Here is a 20430-nt window from a genome sequence, read left to right as displayed (position 1 = left end):
GAGGCCACAACAGTGAGAGGCCCGCGTACCGCAAAAACAAACAAACAAAAATTGCCATTTGTATAATCATGGAAAGTTGTTATCTAATATTATCTAATGCAGAAAATTTATACCAGGAAGAGAATCAGCAGTAGACATTTAATTAAATTAAATATGTGTAAGAATAAAACTCAATGTAAGGTTTGTGACATGAGCATTTAATATTAATTTTACATACAAATGCAGGCCCCAACAAAATTTCAATTAGGCAGTTTTTAATATTTTAAAATTAATGTATTAAGATGATAATAAGAAAATAAAAAAATTAGAGTGTTCCCCCATTTAATAATTTATTTATTAAACACAGATTTTGTATAAAGCACTATGCTAGACACTGAGGATACAGAAATGCCTTTTAAAAATTATACAGAGATGAAAAAGAGAACATGCAGTAGAGATATATGACCAAATGTGAGGGTAATGAATGATTGCCCTCAGCAAATTATACTTGAGTTAAGATTTAAAGGAGTTAAAAAGGCAAAGGATCCCCCCAAAATGGAGCATTTCAGACAGTTTGTATAAAGTTAAGAAACATATTCATTAAAGTACCCAAAAGAAAGTATAATTACCTGGAATTCAAAGAATGAATTGAGTGTTACAAGGCATGAGAGTAAAGACCTGTGTAGATCATATAGGACTTAAAGACTATGCTGATTATTTTTCTTTTAATCCTAAGAGCAAAGATTTACCATGCAAGGTTTTAACCAGAAAATTGATGTCATCAGATTTAGAGGTGTAAAAAGCTGACATGGTGGAGGCCATTCACTTTTGCGGTACACTAAATGAAAGAAAGGTTGTGGAGATATAAAAAAGCAATGAGTAAATTTCAAAATTATTTAGGAAATAAGACAACCAAACTTGATGATTAATTGATTGATTATAGAAAAGATAAGGGAACAGGAGGCACCTGGTGTATGTAGCTGGATGGAGGCTGGTGGTATATCTAGAACTAGAAATTGCTGGAAGAAGAACATGTCAGGGGAGAATGTGTCAGTCAGTGGGAGACTTTGAGTTCCTTTTGGACATACTGAGTGTGCCATGTCTTTTCAACATCCAACTGGACATGTCAAATAGGCGTTGCATATACATGAGTGTAGCTTGTGGTACAGAACAGCTCTAGGATATAAACCTGGGAGTGATTAATGAGTAGATAGAAACTGCAGAGATGGGTGTGGCTAAAAGGACCTAGAGAATTATGTGAGAACAGATTGTGAACCGCATTCTTGGTGATCTCAATATTTAACGGTTAAATACAAGAAGACAACCCAACAGAATATGAGAAAGAGTAGCCAGAGATATATGTAGAATCAGATATATGTGTATCTATCAGTGTGTGTGTCTGTGTGTGTTTGTGAGGGGTGGGAGGGTTGAGTGTTAAAAAAAAAATCTAGGGAAGATAATTCTTAGGAACAAAGACTTATCAACATATTGAGTAATTCAGAAATAAACAATATTGTATTAATGACTTGATTTTGGTAACTTAGAGGTCTTCCTAAAAGTTTCACAGAAATACATGCTAAGCATATTATCTGCTTTTGCACTTGCTTATAATTCAAATTCTGTGTTCTGGATCTAAAGGGAATGCTGAACCATGCTTCAGGGGACCATATGTTATATAAATTCTCACCTCTAATAAATTACTTGAACAGGCAGAACTGTGTATTTTACTTCACTGAGGCAGATACTGGGGGTGACTTGCCCATATCCCTTTGGCACACACCATTCCTGTGCACCGAGTAGACCAGGGGTGCCAGGGAAATAACACCTGCAACCCCACCCCAGCAATCCTCAACCGAACACTAATAAGTATTGGTCAATATTCCCTAAATACTCCTCTCCCTTGCCCGTCAAGTGAGGTGACTCTGAGGCAAGCCGTACATTGTCTCTCTGAGTTCCACAGCAGGATTGAATCCAGCTGCCCACAGGGTAATCTGCTCAATAACACACTCTTTTTTTTTTTTTTTTTTTTTGTGGTACGCGGGCCTCTCACTGTTGTGGCCTCTCCCGTTGCGGAGCACAGGCTCCGAACGCGCAGGCCCAGCGGCCATGGCTCATGGGCCCAGCCGCTCCGCGGAATGTGGGATCCTCCCGGACCGGGGCACGAACCCGTGTGCCCTGCATCGGCAGGCGGACTCTCAACCACTGCGCCACCAGGGAAGCCCAATAACACACTCTTGATTTACTTCCTTCCCTTCCTATCTCGCTTCCCAGTGCTCCCTGTGGTCACTCCCCATAAAAGAAATATCCCAGGGTCTGTTTGTAAGGATTCTATATTTGTCAGGGTTCTATAGAAAAAAAGAACTAATGGGATTTGTTACAAAGGTGCAAATTCCAAGATCTGCAGGCTGAGTCTGCAAGCTAGAGACCCAGAAGAGCTGATGACTTAGTTCCAGTCTGAGTCTAAAGGCCTGAGAAACCAGAGATGATGTTATAGTTCCAGTCTGAAAGTCAGCAGACTCAAGACCCAGATGTTTCAGTTTGATCTGAAGACAGACAGGAAAAAGGCTGATGTGCCAGCTCAGTTGCCATCAGACAGGAATATTCTTCTCCTGTTTGTGGGAGGGTCAGCCTTTTTGTTCTATTCAGGCCTTCAACTTATCAGATAAGCCTCACCCATATTAGGGAGAAGAATCTGCTTTACTCAGTCCACTGATTTAAATGTTAATCGTTTCCCAAAACACTCTTACTAGAATTCCCAAAATAATGAATTGTTGGCCAGATATCTGGGTACCGCATAGTGTAGTCAAGTTGACACGTAAAATTAATCATCACAGTTACACAACACAACTCTCTTCCCCAACATCACACTTTTCTGATCTTTCTTCTGCCACCTTTTTCTCTAGAATTGAAGCTTTATTTCCTATGTCAGGATGAAATTAAATTTTGCTACATGTATATATGGTCAAAATTTAAAAGGTGATAGCCCTCATTTTCCCAGAATCATTCTGGTTCACACTTGTTATTCTATATAATTAAATTAATATTTTCTCTTCACTTTTAAAAGTGTTCTACTTGGAAGACAAAATTATATGATCATCATGTTAACTGAGTCCATAAATGTGATGATGGTAATGAAATTAGTGAAGTATATTTCAATCCTTTGTTAAATTATTTTTTTCTACTGGTTAAAAGTATGACAATATATGTGATATTTCTTCAAATTAATTTTTCTTCCTGGGTTATTTTATACTACAATTTTTTACTATGATGTACATGGAATGCCTATTTGTAAATGGGATATTATTGTTGATCATCTTGAATGTATTTTTTTCTTTAAAGGATTGAGAAAGAATGCATTTGAAAAGTATAAATAATTTATAAGTGGGATACAAGGCCTTCCACAGGATCTTGTTTATTGTTCTATATATGACAAATCTGCATAATATTTTCCTGAAATAAGATAACTAAACTAAAAATTACACAATTGATTGATACTTATTTAATTGGCTTCAAAGTCAGAGAATGAGTAAAACCTCAGGGTAGTTCAGTTCTTCTGTCACAACTAAGGGAAGGGTGAGAATAATTGTGACCCCCTGGAGCATTCAGAGCCTATTTTGTTTATTGTTGAGGATATGGAGACAAGAGGAGGAGACAGTTCCATGTTGACTGCGAGCCACACAAAACCAGGACTAGCAAGGTGCCATAAAGGAATGAGCCTATTTACACTGTCTCTGTTTTCAGTTTATTTTCCATTTTTTCTATGTAATATATATCTCTGTGTTGATTAAACAATATTACATGGCATAAAAGTTATAAATATAAATGTCTCAAAATATTTTTGCATCTTCTTCCACAAAGGATGATTTTATTGTTAAATGGAAATAAGTTTATAACAATTATGTTGTAGCATTTATAACAAAATGTTAACTTTTAGTAACATTCTAAATAACTATTTCAAATGATTTGCTAACTGTGCTTTAAAGCAAACAGCATGTGCTAAGTGCTGCATTACTGCATTTTCAAAAAGATTCTGCATAATGCTTGTGAGACAGTAGTTGATCTCAAGTTCTTTGTGAGTTCCTTATTGTGAGTCCCTGGTATTCCTGCAACAATGAAAGTGTTGTTATTCAAATGCACATAAACGCATTCAGTCCATAATAATAGTATGCATAGCCATCTATAAATAGTTGAAGAAACAATTGTATGAAATGCTTGATATTCATCTGAACCACTTTTTGCGATTTCACTTTTAAATTCAGATTTCAGAAATAATACAACAGTGGTGCTCATAAAATATTCAGATATTTTTGTAAACTTTTCCTGGACAGGATGGTAGCTTCTTAAAATTGCAGACCTTGTTTCACTAAATCTATATAAATATACACAATTGTATAAATATATACAATTACAAGAAATGGCCTGAGCATATACCATAATGTACAATTATTAAATATATAGTATTATATGTGTGAAATGACCTTTCTTAATATTACTTTTTCTTTTCTCCTAGATACACCATCAGTTAAGATTATACCATCCACTCCTTTTCCACAAGAAGGACAGCCTTTAATTTTGACTTGTGAATCCAAAGGAAAACCACTGTAAGTGATTTAAAGAGCAATAAAATTTTTTACTTTTCTTGTATCCTGCTTTGATTGCAGTCTTTAACTGCAGAAATCCACTATTTTTGTCTTTTCTTGGTGGGCAAAGTGATCTCAGAACGGAAAACCCCCTGAACCATGTCTTCATTAAGTGTCTGTGGAAGATTGGTCTTGTATTTTGTCATCTAGTGAAGTTTCTGGGGAGGTTTCCAACTGCGATCTTTTTTTTTCTTTTTCTTTTTTTTTTTTTTTTTTTTCCCACTAAGATATTTCAACCTGAAAGGAGTATAGGCTTAATCAGTCACTGTTTTTACATCATCAGATTGTAGAAGTTACACATGCTGAACTTACTTCTCTCATGAAAAACTTTGAAAATATTGAATCCTCAAAATATGCCCAAGTTTTAAAGTTACATGCAAAATCATTTTCCTAAGGGGGATCAAATCTACACCTCTAGTGTAGCCCATGAGACATAATTTGTGAATGTGATATGTTTGGAGGTAGTGTGAATGAAAAGGGTCACAGACTCCACATTTTCTATTATAAAGCGATTTCATTGTTAGAATAATGAGTTCTAAAATCACTTCAACCCTAAAATTTTACTTTTTGACATTCATGTTTATAAACAGCTAACTCATAGAAAATCTATATTTAATAGAAAATTCAAGTATGGAGTATCCAAATAAGTACTATTTCATTGGAAGTGATTTGATCTTTCTATAGTAACATTCTACATGGAGATGAACGTCACTTATTTGATCTTTTTAGAAGCTTCCAATTGATTTGCATTTCTGTTTAAATTTTAAAGGGAGGCATTTAATTGTTCTCTATACATAACCATATGGGATAGCTTTTGAGCAAATCAAATTTAATTACTAAAAATTTGTTTCTAATAACATTTGTTATTTAAGTGTAGATTTCATATTATCACATGAGGAATTTTTCTACAGTAATTTTAATACAGAAGCCTGAAATTTCAACTTCCTCAATTGTATTGTCTTATACTTTTTAACACACTAAGTGAATTCACACTTTCTTTATCACCGTATTGTTATTTTAGAACTGTTCTCTCTTCCAGTAATTATTTTCTAGGGATTTAAAATATACTGACTTAAAAAGCATTTTGTAAATTAATCTATGGTTTTCTATCTTTTAATAAACATTTAAGGCATTTTAGACCTTGAAAGGAGCAAATTTTTTCAAAGTAGCTTTACTACATATATCCTGTACAGTGCACTTTCATAGCTCTTACCCTCTGATAAGTTTAAGTTGCTTATAGAAAACATTTTTCAACTGCAGTGCGCTAACTAAATGTGACAGTGCATTTCAGTACTACAGTTTGAACAGAGCTTTTGGCTGTAAGATCAGTACTTTAACTAAGAAAGAAGTGTAATAGACTCTAGTCAGCTTTAGACATACTTAAATCCAGTTTCTTTACTCCCGATGTTGTATATCTAATACCAGCACTTCTTTCCTAACGTTCTCTTCCATTTCCACTCCTGTTTCCTTTGATTATTATTTTCCAACTCTGTCTGTTCCTCTTTCCCCACACCCCCCACCCTTTGCTTCCATTTCTCCTTATAACCTCAGAGGTCAGTGTTTGGAGGTATGATAAAGTATCCGGGAATAGCAAAGGATTTTTGCTTTTACCTTCTCTCCATAGTTCTGCCCCAAAGTACATATGTGTACATTTAGAATATGTGTACAATTTACACAATTAAATGAGGTGAAGATGGGAAATATGTAGAATGCTTGGGAATAAATACATTCCAGCTCAAATAGCATCCAATTACCTATCAAAGATCTTCTCTTTGATTCCATATCCACTCTCACTAACCACATTTTTTTTTTTTTTTGGTGAATACTTAGATTGTGATCTATGTAATTCGCTATTTAAGTAGTCCATTTCCCTCAGCTCAGATATGGTTGAATAGATATGCCTTATTGTGGTCTCTGTTTCAGTTACCTAGAAATAAGCTTGGATATGCAATAATCCTCTGCACTGCCGATGAATGAAAAACACAATCTCTTATTTATTTATGTTATTTAAGAACACAAAAGTTCCAGAAGCTTAAGAAATAGAAAACGTCACCTTTCTCAGAAGGATCCTGATTAGTATCACTTTGCTATAGGTAATGGAAATTAAAAAGGCTCCTTATTTTACGGAAAGGAAAACTAAAGCTCAGTATTAACCGATTTTCCTTATTCATCCAGATTTAAAATGGATGAGTCAGGATTTCAACTTAGTTCAGTCATTGCCCAAAGATTACATTCCTTCAGATATTTTCTGCTACTTCAATTGCTGAGTCTAAATTGTCACCTATGTTGGCCAAAATCACCTTTGAAAAATTAGGATGGGCCCTACAATAACGTGCAGCACTGAAATCGAAGCTCTGGATGCTTGAAGGTGAAGAACTGGCTAGTCTCAAGACACATTTTACTGCTGCTGTTCTCTTCTATCAGGCTTTCTGCTGTATTTGTGCCCTTTCTGGCAACTTGCCAAATTCCTACCAAGCTGACCATTTTTCGCATGAGTTTATAGTCATATAGAATATCCTTTAATTAGTATAGTATCCTCTGGCAATTCACTCATAAGCTCCAGAAGGGTTAAAATGATTATTTTCTGTCTTTATCATTATAGATCATAATGTTATATTCCATGTGCTATGGTCCACAAGTAAATGTACATTAACTTATTCCCTTGTATTGTATTCTCATTCCCAACTCTCTTTTTACCATTTTCTTTCCTTGTAGACCTCCAGGCCATTGACTTTAAAGGTATAGCCAACTTCTTTGACTCCTTTTTGCCTTTAGACCACTGCTTCTCTTATGCCCTTCCTAATTATCTTAAAATCCACTCTTCTGCATTTTCAAAGTAACTATCATTTCCAATAAATGAAGACATTAACCTCTTTAAAAACAGTCTCAATTCTAGCCTCTCTAGTTTATATTCGATATCCAACAGTGCCAGTTGAGGCAGATAGGACAAAAAAAATAAGGGAAGACTGAAAAGAAATCATTGGATTTTTCCGGAAGGAAATTTTACTGATCATAAAGAAAACAAGTCTCACTAGAGCAAAGAGAACAGAACGCGAATTGAAATGGATTAATCAGGGAGTTAGTAAGTGGTGGGGAAGCAAAGAAAACAGGAAGGACACCCATTTCAGAAAATGAATCATGAAAAGTGGAAAAGGGATGAGAAAAGAAAGTTATGTCAAACAGAAGTTTTAAAACAAAAAATAGTAGAGAGGCTGTCCATATTTTAAGATAGGATCAAAAAAGTCTGTAAAGAGTGGGAGTAAAAATGAAGTATGTGATATCACATTTACCCAAAAGGTAGGTTCGAATTTCCTATTTTACTCTGGTAATCACCATGAAAGTTCTCCATTATTTTGCTGCTGTTACACCTGATTCCCCATTTTGTTATTTTGGAATCACGGGGAAGCAACACTGTGTCTTAGCTTCTAATTGACTCCTGAAACACCCGATTTCTATTATCCTTACCAATTACCCGAGCCCCCTTTGATGAGCCAGGTGAGAATCAAAAGTGGATAACAGGTATATGATTTCTTTACATTTTGTAGCTGACATATCATTTCCTTAATCCGTGATCAAATATTGTTTCTTTAAAAATGTTTGACCAATATATGATTTCCTAAAGTATGAGTTATCCATAGTTATTAGACAAGTTAATAGTAGAAAAAAAATAGCACCACTATCTTTTGTATAAATCACAAAATCATGGTGTGACTCAACTCATACTGAGACTCATGTTCCTAACCTGGCCTCCTGTATGCTAATATTGTTTTCCTTGTTCTAAATGTGAGGGCCACAGTGACTGTTTATAAACAATCATGCCTTATTTGCCTGCTTTGGATTGAAGCCTTTTGCTGTTTTCCTGTGGAACAGCTGCATAGCTTGGGCCAGGACCAAATTGTTCAACTTGAAATTACTATAGAGGCATTCTATTCTTTCCTTAAAAGAGAGATTACTGTACATGTCTGTCTATTGTTTTAATTTTAGTTTAAAGTGAGGACCAAGCTAATGCCAGCCACTTTTCTTTAAAGTCCCCAGAATTTTTGCAACCTTCTTCTTTCTTTGGCTGAATTCCCAGACAGCTTTCAGGCAACAGCATTCTCCGCTTATAGAAGTAGAGGGGGAAAAAAGCTCTTATATTACATTAATGTTATGACCTTAAAAGGTGTGGGATTGCCCCCCACACGCTATAGCTAAAGAATCATCATTCATTTTAATCAAATGTTTAACACTTTGTAAATTTACTTCACAAAAGCAATGTGACATTTTCAGTCAAATGTATATTTGGTATTTATTCTATAAAAGAAAATAATTATAGTCATTGATAAATTTTTCTGTATATCCAGCATTATGTTTATGTTGTAGTTACTATTTTACCTCTGGTAACCACACTTTTTCTTATGATTTTGGTATGAATCTAGTATACATCATTACATTGCACATAACATCGCTATTCTGAATTAGAAGAAAGATTTTAATCTTTAGGAAGACAGATCACATATCATATAATAACTAGTAAGGTGTTTTAGAGGAACACTTACACATCCATTTTCAAAATGATCTAGAATTTAAGAAGAAATCTGATAAAAACATACTGATGCATTTTCCTATTAGCATAATAGAGATTAAAAAATGAGATGCAAATTAAGGCAAAACAGTTTTATATCAAATCTGTTTTCTCAGCCTAATATGTACCTTTTTACAAATCACAGGTTATTTACTAATTATCATATAATCCAATCACAGCCAGAAGAAATGACAAAACAAACCAGGAGTTAAAGAAGGCAAGTTATCCAGAGTGAAATGTCTTAGCCCAAAACAGAGGAAAATATGAATTTGTCAACAGAAAAACAGTGCAGAAGGCTGCAAATAATAAAATAGTTTATTTGGGGTCTTAAGAATTGCAATTCAGGAGACAGATTCTGGTTAAACCAAAAGAGTGTTCAAGGGAAGAGAAAGAGTCAGGGGCTTATAAAGACAAAAAGCCACAAGGCTGTTAAAAGTTGCCTAGTGAGAATTGTGATTGACGTGAATCAGGAAATATTTGTCCTTGAGGAATCATGTGTTATTTTAGGGTAGTCCAATAAGTAGAGAGTCTGCCACAAGTTATTTTAGGGTATGGGACCAATAATTATCTTGAGTTTCTGGCAGATGATCTAGATGTCTTAAGTAGGACAATAAGAGATCAAAAGGTTAGATTCTATTCAGGCTGAGTTGTGCATAAGTCATACTTCGTAATAGCCTCCTGGCTCCATTTTAGGGAGCTCTCTTAGCAATATAGACTCCATTTTGATTTTCCTTTCACAAATTTTGGGAATAAGAATATGATCTACAATGATGGCAATTTTATATGATTTGACTTAATGCCTAGTAGATGTTAATTACACAGTATTTGTCTCTCTCCTGCCATCTGCGCTATAGAAAGCCATCTAATTAATCATCAAGGTCTGTGTTTATGTTCAGATATACTGTCTAAGCTGTCATGCTCTGGGGCACAAAAAGCTGTGTGGTGCAGTAGAAAGAGAAATAGAAGTAGCTTTGAATTATAAATCCGTAGATATCTGTGGCCTGAATGGTCTTGAGTAAGTCACGTAACCACACCAAAATGTTTTTTTAATTAATAAACTTTATTTTTTAGAGAGTTTTAGGTTCACAGTGAAATTGAGTGGAAAGTACAGGGTTCCCATATACCGTTCGTTCCTAGTCATGTCCAACCTCCCCCACTATTGACGTCCCTCACAGCAGTGGTATATTTATTACAATGAACCTATATGGACCTGTCATTTTCACCCCAAAGTCCACAGTTTACCAGTGTAAGTATACCAAGTATTTTTTATTCTCTAAAATTAGAAAATAAAACCTAGTAAACAAATTGTTTTAAATATTAGTGAAAATATATATGCAATTTCTGCCTCCAAGTAATTTCATAATAAATAATAGCCATGAGGATAAGTTATTATTTTGTCAAAAAATTCCATACAGTGTATCTCACCAAGTTTTAAACTCAAAAGTCTTAATTACATATTTAATACACATACTGATATTGGGCTACTATGGCAACGCTGGGAACTGAGTTATTATCTCAGATTTCTTCCATGGCTCTGAAATTCAAGGTTCTAAGCAGAATAAACACATTCTAGCACAACGGTCTGTGACTTTCCAAAGCATGTTTGAACAGCAAAGGAATCCAAACTAAAGTCATGGCAAAACTGGCAGGGCAACATGGCTATTTTTGTTGAGGTTAAATAGTAATAATGAGCTGTAGAGAAGAGGGACAGAGGCATGAACCCTTGTCAGGGGATAAAATGTAATATAGCCAAAAGTAGAAAAGTCCTGAGACATAGGAATAGCCCCTCCATACTGTTAACGTAGAAAAAAATTTAGAACAATTGGAAGGACTGGAAGGGGTAGAGAATGAGTTCTGGTTCCACAAATGTGGAAAAGGCAACATTGTAAAGGAGTTCAGCTGGGAGGAAATAGAGATTAACCAGGTAGCTAGTTTTGACAGAAAACCAAAGCAGGAGATCTGGAAGGTTTTATAAGAAACCAGAACTAAGTGAATAGCATGGTTCATGAGTGGTTGAGAATCCAGAGTCTGTGATGTATAAGGCCTCGTTTTGGCACAGGTTTCAAGTTCACTCATGCTAGTCTTATTTTAACCACACAACTATCCTGCTGTAAAAGGTTTACAAAGACTCTTACAATTGTTTTCATTTTGTAGATAAGGACAGTAAGTCTTGTGGAGGTCATATGACCTTTTCTAGTCACTCAACTGATAAATGGTAGATTACAAAGACACTTTTTAAAAATTTTAACAACTCTGATGGTTATGTTTTCTTATTTACATGGTGTTTTTAGTTCTTCTATCATAGTGACTTTTCACAGTAACCCAGAGAAGTTGGCAAGAATGAGAAAATACTTACAAACTTTTAGGAATGCCCATATTTTAACTAAATAATTATAAAAGATTATCAGTTATGAATCAAACCTGTATTAGCATATCTAAATAATATCTAAAGAATTTCTAAATATATCTAAATAGTTCTGATTATTAAATATATTTGTTTTTAAAAAGCTAATTATATTATATTCTTAATTTGATATGTTTGAGAAGATTAAGACTGCGGGTTATAACTACAAAGCAATACCTGCAAATGTAATACCAATGTAACGAAATACAATGCACAGCCTTAGAGGGTAAATAGAATAAGCAGGAAGTTCAAAGTGAATACTCCCCCAAAGTATGTCTTTCTTGCTAAATACTATGCTTAATATGTCACCAAAACAATTGGTAGAATAAACATAATGAGGGAACGGACCTACTATATACATACTCTCACAAAGTCAGTCCTTGGATGATAAAAGTTACAGAGCATTTAGATTTTTTTCCCCCTTGTGTTCTGATCTCTAGAGAGATATAAAGTTGTCTCAATTAATTAATTAAAGGCATTGTAGTCAGTTTTTTCTAAAGTGTTTTCAAAGGAATAATATTGGGAAATTCGCTCTAAGTTTTCATAATTTAAAAAAATATATCCATGTGCTGTCCTTTTCATACAAGTTTCTTCTCTGAGGCCCATATGGTCTTTTGCTTCCATCTCATGGCTTCAACATTTAATCCCATGTTGACTTTCTGGAAACACACAAGTGGTTATCTTGGAAATGAGACCGAATATATTTGGTTTTGTTTTTGAAACAAGAAGCTGACTCTTGGTAATCTCCACTGCTGTTATTTAGGCTGGGCATCTGTGGTGTGTTGGGCACTCAATCATTTTCAGTTAAATGTGCCTATGTCTTGTGAAAGTCCCATAAGAGCTTGCAGAATCATGATTATAGATCCAAAGAGGAAATGTACTCCTTGAACATTTCCAGGTAAGCAATTTTCTTGCAACAAAAACCCAATTATTTTGTAAATGTTCAGTGGGAAACTCTAACACTAAAATGTCTCAATATGTTTAAGACATTGTGGAGTGATAATGTCATATCCTTGATTAGATTTTAAGATGTGTACTTTTGGGCTCATGGATTTTAAAATCTCTGTTTCTTTTTAATATATTAATTATGAGATTACATCTAAGCATTTTACTCTTTAGTTAAAAATCTGTAAACATTCATTTGTGTTTATATAAAAACAGTCATCAAAATGGTAATTGTAGGAAAGTGCAGAAACAAAAATCACTCTTAACATGTAAAAGAGCTGAAATATCATACTTCATCCTTGATTAAAAAACATGTTAACCTATTGCTCAACAAGTGCCATTCAGTAAGATTTGTTTTTTCTCTTTGCAATTTTTTTCCGTAATACATGTCCTAAGGTTAGAGCTAGTATCCTTCTGGTGATCACCATTCAACTTACTGAGAAGTGTGTTATTTTGTGCTTGTGGTAAATAATTTGATTATCATTTTTGCAAATATATGGAGAGAACAAACTGTGAAAAAATAAAATTAATTCAGAATCACTGGAGATATTTAGTATTATTTCAATTAATGGTGAAACAGAAAATTTTTATACCTTGGAAAGCCATTTATTCAAACAATCTAAAGAAATTTTCTTGCATTATATGTGTTTTTACAAAGTGTGGTATATATTGATTCACTTTTCTAGATATAACCTCAATCATACAGGAACCCCTAAACTTCAAAGTTTGAAAAAATTTAAACAGCAATGTCCCAAGTTGTAGAAAATATGAACATTTACAAATGTTTCCAGTTAGAATGAGTAGAATATGTCAGTGATTGTTGATGGCCTTAAAGCCCAACTCTTTCAAATTCAAAGTACTGGAAATATCTGGAATGCTTCAAGGAAAGGAGAAAGAAGAGAGAGACAGAGAAAATAAAAAAGACAGGAGAAAAGAACAGCAACTCTTGTGACCAGCAGATTTCTCTAGAACGGTGAGCTGTGATGGACTTCAGCGCCACCACTCAAAATTACAAGTACAGAGATGACTATAGTGAGATGACCATCAAGAAGCAAGATTAATAGTATAATAACTTTCCAGTATAGGGACAAAAAGACCTAGAGACCACAGGAGCTCTCATTGTGGGTCACAAATGCAGTGTTTTTCAAATAGCTGGTTGTGGCTTTTAATGAGTCATCAGGTTAATTTAAAAAAACGTTTTTTAAAACCAAAAATAAAATGGAAAAATAATAGAATAAGAAAGGAAGGAAGAAAAAGAAAAGAAAATGTTACAGTACATTAGAAAGAGCAAGCTTTTATTTCCTGTGTGTATATGTTTGTGCATTGTGTAAAGCTGTAAAATATATCTTTTCCTGTAGGTCTCATTTCAAAAGATTTGAAAATTGTTACATTAACACCAACTGTGGTGAAGCTGGATCTTGGGGACATTCAGGAAAAGAACATGCTAAATCTTAATCACTTCAGTTTCTCTAAAACTGTCACTACACAAAAATGTATGTTCAAACTGAGGAGATCTTAGCTCCCCAAAAAACAGTTGAATGGCACTAAGTATGTTCTGTTTAATAATGCAGAAAAGTTTGATCTTTTGAGAAGGATTTCATCCAAATGATTAAAATATACTTGTAAATGTTTTAATCTTAAACTTCAATTATCTTCAGCATTTACTTACATGAAGCATTTAATTCCCCAGCTAACAGATAAATGATGTGCGCTTTACTTTTACTTTTCCAAGACCATTGGTTTTAATATTAGAAAATAAATAAGTCGTGGAACAGAAACAATTCTATAATGGTGACACAGTGTTTAACATAAGTATTAGATCTTATAAGGTTAATTAGCACAATTTTATAGTAATGAAAGTAATGGATTGTAAAGTAACTCTTATATGGAGAATAGGACCCTGTCATTGCAACGTGCCCTTGAACTGAATGGTTTTCAGGCATCTGACTGATTAGGATGCTTGTAGATACATTTTATATGGTATCAAATTGTCCTTATAATGTACACATGTTGATAAGGTGGGAAATTTTGAGAAACTCAGACTCATAAGTTATTGATTTGAAAAACATGAAAATGTTCCAAAGTCTATCTTAGTCAAAGGAGGTTTCAAGGAGTTCCTAAGTTTCAAAGAAATTTAAAATAATATTTTCTTAAGAAATTATTTTTTGAAATACCATAGAGATTTTGAGCTTAATGTACATACACAGAGGGACTTATTATTGCTTGGATGAGGGAATGAATGTTTACTCAAGATTTCTTGATCTTTTAACCAGGAATTAATATTCCGTGTTTACCAAAGGGAAAAAAAATGTTAAGTGTAGATAAGGCATGGGTAATTGTTTTGCTTTAGCACGAAATCCTTGAGAGATTAGCTTAAGCATTTGTCACAATCTTGAATATTTTTTCTTCAGTGCTAAAATCTGTCACTTCTTCAGGATCATAGCAATCTTATCTTTTCCCGGGATAATCTTTTATTTCTTGTGCCACAAAGCGTCTGGAATTATACAGTTTGTAGTATGAATGCTTTGTTTTTCAAAAATGTTAAAATAATTATCAATGAGCACTACCTTATCAGTAAAAAGTGATTCAGGATTTCACAGGCACTCTAAAAGGTGTCATTATTTTCAAGTCTCTAAAGGCACTTACCTCTTGCATATAGTTTATTTTCTATTTCTACTACAAGTTTCTAAACTTGTAGGCAAGAAGTACCTTAAAAAGTCAGAATCAAGTAGCATATGCTCAGATTAATCAGGGTAGAAGAAATCCATTTCTCATTTTCTATTGAGATTTTAAATCTATTGATGAAGTTAACATTGATTTTATTGTCCCATCTAAATCTAATCTTTAATGTAATGAGACTCCTCCTACTTGACACTATACTAGTGCAATAGTTGATTTCAGGAATTTACATGAGTAGATAAATTCAGAATCAGACTTTCAACTTTCAATTTAATGGAATAAGTAGGCTTGATTTTCCACTTCAAACTGACTTCATTTATCACCGCATTAAACACCTTTGACCCTATCAAGCAGAAGTACTGATGGTGATATTTGAGTAGGGGCTTTCATTGTTGAGACTTTCAACAGGAATCACTGGGAATCTCAAACTGCAAATAGAAGGGGAAAAATCACTGCTTTTCATAAAAAGAATTTTTCAAGTATAGGAAATATCATGTCTATTCTGAGCAAAGACTAACCCTTAAGAATTATGTGGATATAGCAAGAGACTGAAGAACACGTCCAGAAACCACTAAAATCAGAAGGGAGTGGAGACCAATGAGGAAAAAAAGCTAAGGAACTATTTCACTCTTTCTTTCTCTCTTACACACACAAATACACAAAGACATATTTATTAAATGAAATACAAATAACTGCAACAGGCTAGAAACACAATGGAAAATTACATACGTTAAAGAGAAGTAGTTAAATTTTCTTCACCTGCATAATTTCTTCAAGTCTCCTTTTCCTTTTTTTTCCTCTTCACTTACTGTATTATTCCAGCCTTAAATATTTGAAATATCAGGACAGAGCCAACTTAATAAATGATGATACCAGCTGTATCAAAATACAGATTTTTCAAAAATAATTATTCTAAATATTATGTTAAAGAGCTATAAGGGGCAGAAATGTGTACATATAATCATATATTTTAAACATTTATGAAAATACATGGGGCACATTTCCACATATAAGAAAAACAAAACTTTTGTTTTTTGGCTGCATTGGGTCTTCGTTGTTGCATGTGGGCTTTCTCTAGTTGCAGCAAGCAGGGGCTACTCTTCATTGCAGCGGCTTCTCTTGTTGCAGAGCACAGGCTTTAGGCACGCAGGCTTCAGTAATTGTGGCATGCGGGCTCAGTAATTGGGGCTCGCGGGCTCAATAGTTGTGACGCACAGGCTTAGTTGCTCCGCAGCACGTGGGATCTTCCCAGACCAGGGATTGAACCCCTGTCCCCTGCATTGGCAGGCAAATTCTTAACCACTGTGCCACCAGGGATGTCCCAGAACTTTTTTTTTTTTAAGTCATGAAATACTCAAAGACACAGTAATGAAATTTATTTTGCTTCAAATTTGCCTTTCATTGCTCTTTACATTCTTGCATGACAACTTCAAGAACAGTATTTAAAAAACAAACAAACCATTACCCTCTCCTTATTTTTTTTCAGTTAGTTTAGATGTTCTGACAGACAAGATGGAAAAGTTGGGTTCATCAGGGCTGAGAAATAACCAGTTAAGCACAATGGATGGGAACAGAAAAAAATATTGATTGCATAGTAACACTGATTAAAGAGAGAAGTAAAGTTAGGAGTTGATTGAAGAATAAAGGTAAATGATGGGTTCAGTAGTTAGGATTGGAGGTTTTGATGATGAGTTGAATAGTGTGCTGAAAAGATGGAAGGCTGTGATCAGAAAAATTGAAATATTTATATTTAAGGAAGTGAAGTCATGATGATGACAAAGTTTAGTGTATGATTATGGCTGAGTAGGGCTAACAAAATAATTATTGGATATGAGAGGTTTGGGGAATTGAGAGGTCAAGGTATTGGATGAGTTATAAATGTAAATATGTAGGTCAATGAAGTTTAAAGAGATTCTCTCTTGTTCCTGTGACATTAATTTCTTTTGACTTCTCTAAGACATACTGGATTTCATTGTCTTTCTTTTCTCATCTCCTAAATGTTTGGGAATCTGTTCTTTTGTTTTCTCTCTTAAGCTTGGACACTTGCTTGGCTGCAATCTCTGTATAAATTCTAGTCCTGCCCTCTGCTCCAGTTTCTAATTTCTCATTCCTTATTGCTAGATGGAGATGTATTTCTTTATTTTCTTCCAGCACTTGAATTTAGAGTTTCTTAAACTGAAATCATCAACTTTTCCTTTCCACTGTATCTCAGTTTGTTTCCACCCTGGTTTATGTTTTGTTTGTTTGTCATTTGGTTGGTTAGTTGGTTGGTCTTGCATTGTTATTTTTTCCTATTCAGGTCTAAGATTGTTCTCACACAGACTAGACTCCATAAGGAGAGTTTCTCCTCTGTTTTCACTAACGCCATACATTTTCTAGCTCCGAAAAGTTATGTTTACTTTCCCAAGAACTCTTCTATTATATTCTATTATTCTGTGCTTTCCTTTATTATTACTCCAACTTCATGTAAATCTTTGTTTTCTCTCTTCAGAATTCTATATATGGTCTCTTCATTGAATTTTTCTTTTTCAGGTATTTCACATTGGTATACTTAAAGGAAACTCTGCTCAGAAATATTTACTTCTCAGAAGAGTTAGTAAAGCATTTTTATTTTTCAGGAAAGTCTGGATTTTTCCACCTGATACTCAAGGCCAGGGTTGAGTGCCAGGCTAAAAAACGTACAGGTTTAAATGCACAGGTTTGTGTTTTTAACCCCCACCTCTCTATTCCAAACTTTTTCATTTCTTTGCTTTTGTTCATCCTCCTCTTTATGACCAGAATGTTCCCTACCATATTTCATTCTGTATTCCATATTAACGGCATCATCAGTCTTCTGGTCTAATAGTAAAATAATACTTTTTCATGTTCAGCTTCATGTCCTAAAAACTTTGTCTTGGACTAAGCTTCTTATGAGCATATTTGGTCCTGTTCTTTAATATCAACTTACATCTTGGCTTTTGATTTTATTACTCCCAACTCAGTTATCGCATCAAATACTTTTAACTTTGCCCTTTCTTAATTTGTTATCTTAGCCAATAACACTATCACTTAGTAACCTTATACTCTTTCCTGGCATTCACCATGTTTAAATTCATCTATTCAACAATACGGCCTCTGGAAGGCAAGCCTCCTAACCAGGATTCTGACTCCTCTTGAGCTGTCATCTTCCATTTCTACCGCTCAAAATCCTGCTATAATTAGAAAGTTGAGTCAAAAGTTATATCTTTCATAAAGCCTGTTACAATGTTCCTAATATAGATATGATGAATCTTTATGATTTTTTATAACTCATTTATGCCACTTACCATATCCTGCCAAATGTTATGTTTGATTAGACATATTTTTTGTAAACTATTAACGTGTAATATCCCAGAGAACAGATATTATTTTAGTTTCCTTATGTCCCTCATAATTCCTGGTTCAAAACTTGCACTGATTTGTTTATAGATACTTGTTAGGTAATAATTGTGTAACCTTATGAAGTATCTAGTCAAGAATACATAGGTATACTTTAATTAACAACAACCATAAAAATGTTCATTGATCTGTTACCTGTCTTAAGTTGTAAGTGTAAGAGTAGGACATTTTCTGGTAATTAAACCCATCAAGACTCATTGAAGATTACTCTACTATAAACGTTTCTGAAGTTTTGTTTTCCCTTAAGCAAAACTATATGTATAAAGACAGACACATAAATGTTTCATTGATTATGTTTTAAAACGAACCTCAATTGTGATAAGTAAAACATTCAAAGTTAACTTGGCTAATAGTAAAAGTTATTTGATGTTTTAAGAATTGCTCCCATGAAAAGTATAAAATCAATATCAGAATAAAAGGAAAACAAATTTCATTATAATTAAGTTACACAACAATCAAATCTGAGGAAAAATCACAGCTTGTATGTATTCTCCAAGGGCCTAGATCAATATTTTTACAATAATTAAGAATATACCTTTCAATATATATAGAAAGTTACTTACAAACTATGTTCAGAAACATCTCGTTTGATCCTCAATAACAAAATAATCCTTTATGTATCTTTAAATTTGAAATGATCAACATAATAAATAACTCCACAAGTAATCCCTTTCAGTCTCTTTCTGTTTATTTGCCACATTCTTTGCTTCCAACTGAGACTCATTACAAAATTGTGTTTTGAATTGGTTTCACAGCTTTAAGAAAGGCTACTCTTTGAACTTCCTTTGTATTTTAAGTTTTAAAAAAGGGGCAAGCAACCCCAGCTTCTGTTTTCCTATTTTCCTTTTCTCTTCTTCCTCACTTGATTGACAAAGTTTGGACTGTGGTTTAAGGATACAGTATCCATCTACCCAATGGAGATCGCCTAGGCTAGCTTTCTCTCAGAATCCTCCCTATGGGAACCCAATAAAATTAAAATTCTGCACTTGAAACCAATTTCAAACCCAGTTTTCAATTAATTTTCATTTAAGTTCTCTCCCTCCATTTCTCTAAAAATTTGATAGCATAAATGCTGAGGTTTTATATACAGACTCTGCAGTATAATTTCTTGATTTAAAAGTTTGCTTAAAGCAGAAAAAGGAATCAAGATGTTTACATAACTCCCACCACCTTCTTTCATTTTAGAGTAAAAATATTATAAGAAATAGAGGGGAATTAGGCTTTTAAAAAAATCTCCTGAATATTGAAGCTTCAATCACATCTACTGCCTGCCACCCATGGAATTTCTAAACTGAAATAAATGCAGTAGTCATCTTCATGTGCCATATAAGTATATAAGGCCCCAAGTTATTAAATATAAGTTCATGCTTTGTCTTATATTAAAGGAAATGTAAGATATATGTAATTGTAGTATATAATTTCTTTCTTTTTCCTTTGAGCCAGAACAAGATGTTTACTTGAATGCTATTACAGTGACTTATTTTTTTTCTTTTATCTAGAAAAAGTAACTTAATTTTCACAGGATTAATTTTAGAATTAGAACCCAAAATGTACTGGGCTTATTGAAGGAAAAGACATTGCAGAACTCAAGGAGGATATGGCCATTTGGGAAAAGGAAGATCCTGGAGAGTATATCCATTCCAAAATTTGGAAGACCTTTTACTCTTGTCCACTTTGTAAGGATACTAGGAGAATTCTTTCCTTAGGAGATCTGTATTGTGGGACTGATATTTCTATAACTGAACTGCTTATTCTTTATTCTTCTCAAGCATGAGCCTAAAAGGGAAAATGGGAGCTATGAA

The 20430-nt window shown here is 33.9% G+C and overlaps 1 protein-coding gene across 1 annotated transcript in view; it reads left to right on the top strand.

Moving 5' to 3' along the window:
• The window catches only part of CADM2 (cell adhesion molecule 2), a 315109-nt gene that overhangs the window by 201438 nt on the left and 93241 nt on the right, over positions 1 to 20430 (top strand). Inside the window, exon 7 of the mRNA XM_028496901.1 lies at positions 4490 to 4580. Within this exon, the coding sequence (XP_028352702.1) occupies positions 4490 to 4580 (91 nt within the window). The remainder of the gene's footprint in view (positions 1 to 4489; positions 4581 to 20430) is intronic.

Source organism: Physeter macrocephalus, chromosome 1 (genome assembly GCF_002837175.3).
Source record: "Physeter macrocephalus isolate SW-GA chromosome 1, ASM283717v5, whole genome shotgun sequence".
Lineage (NCBI taxonomy): Eukaryota > Metazoa > Chordata > Mammalia > Artiodactyla > Physeteridae > Physeter > Physeter macrocephalus.
This window is presented reverse-complemented; position numbering and strand designations above follow the sequence as displayed.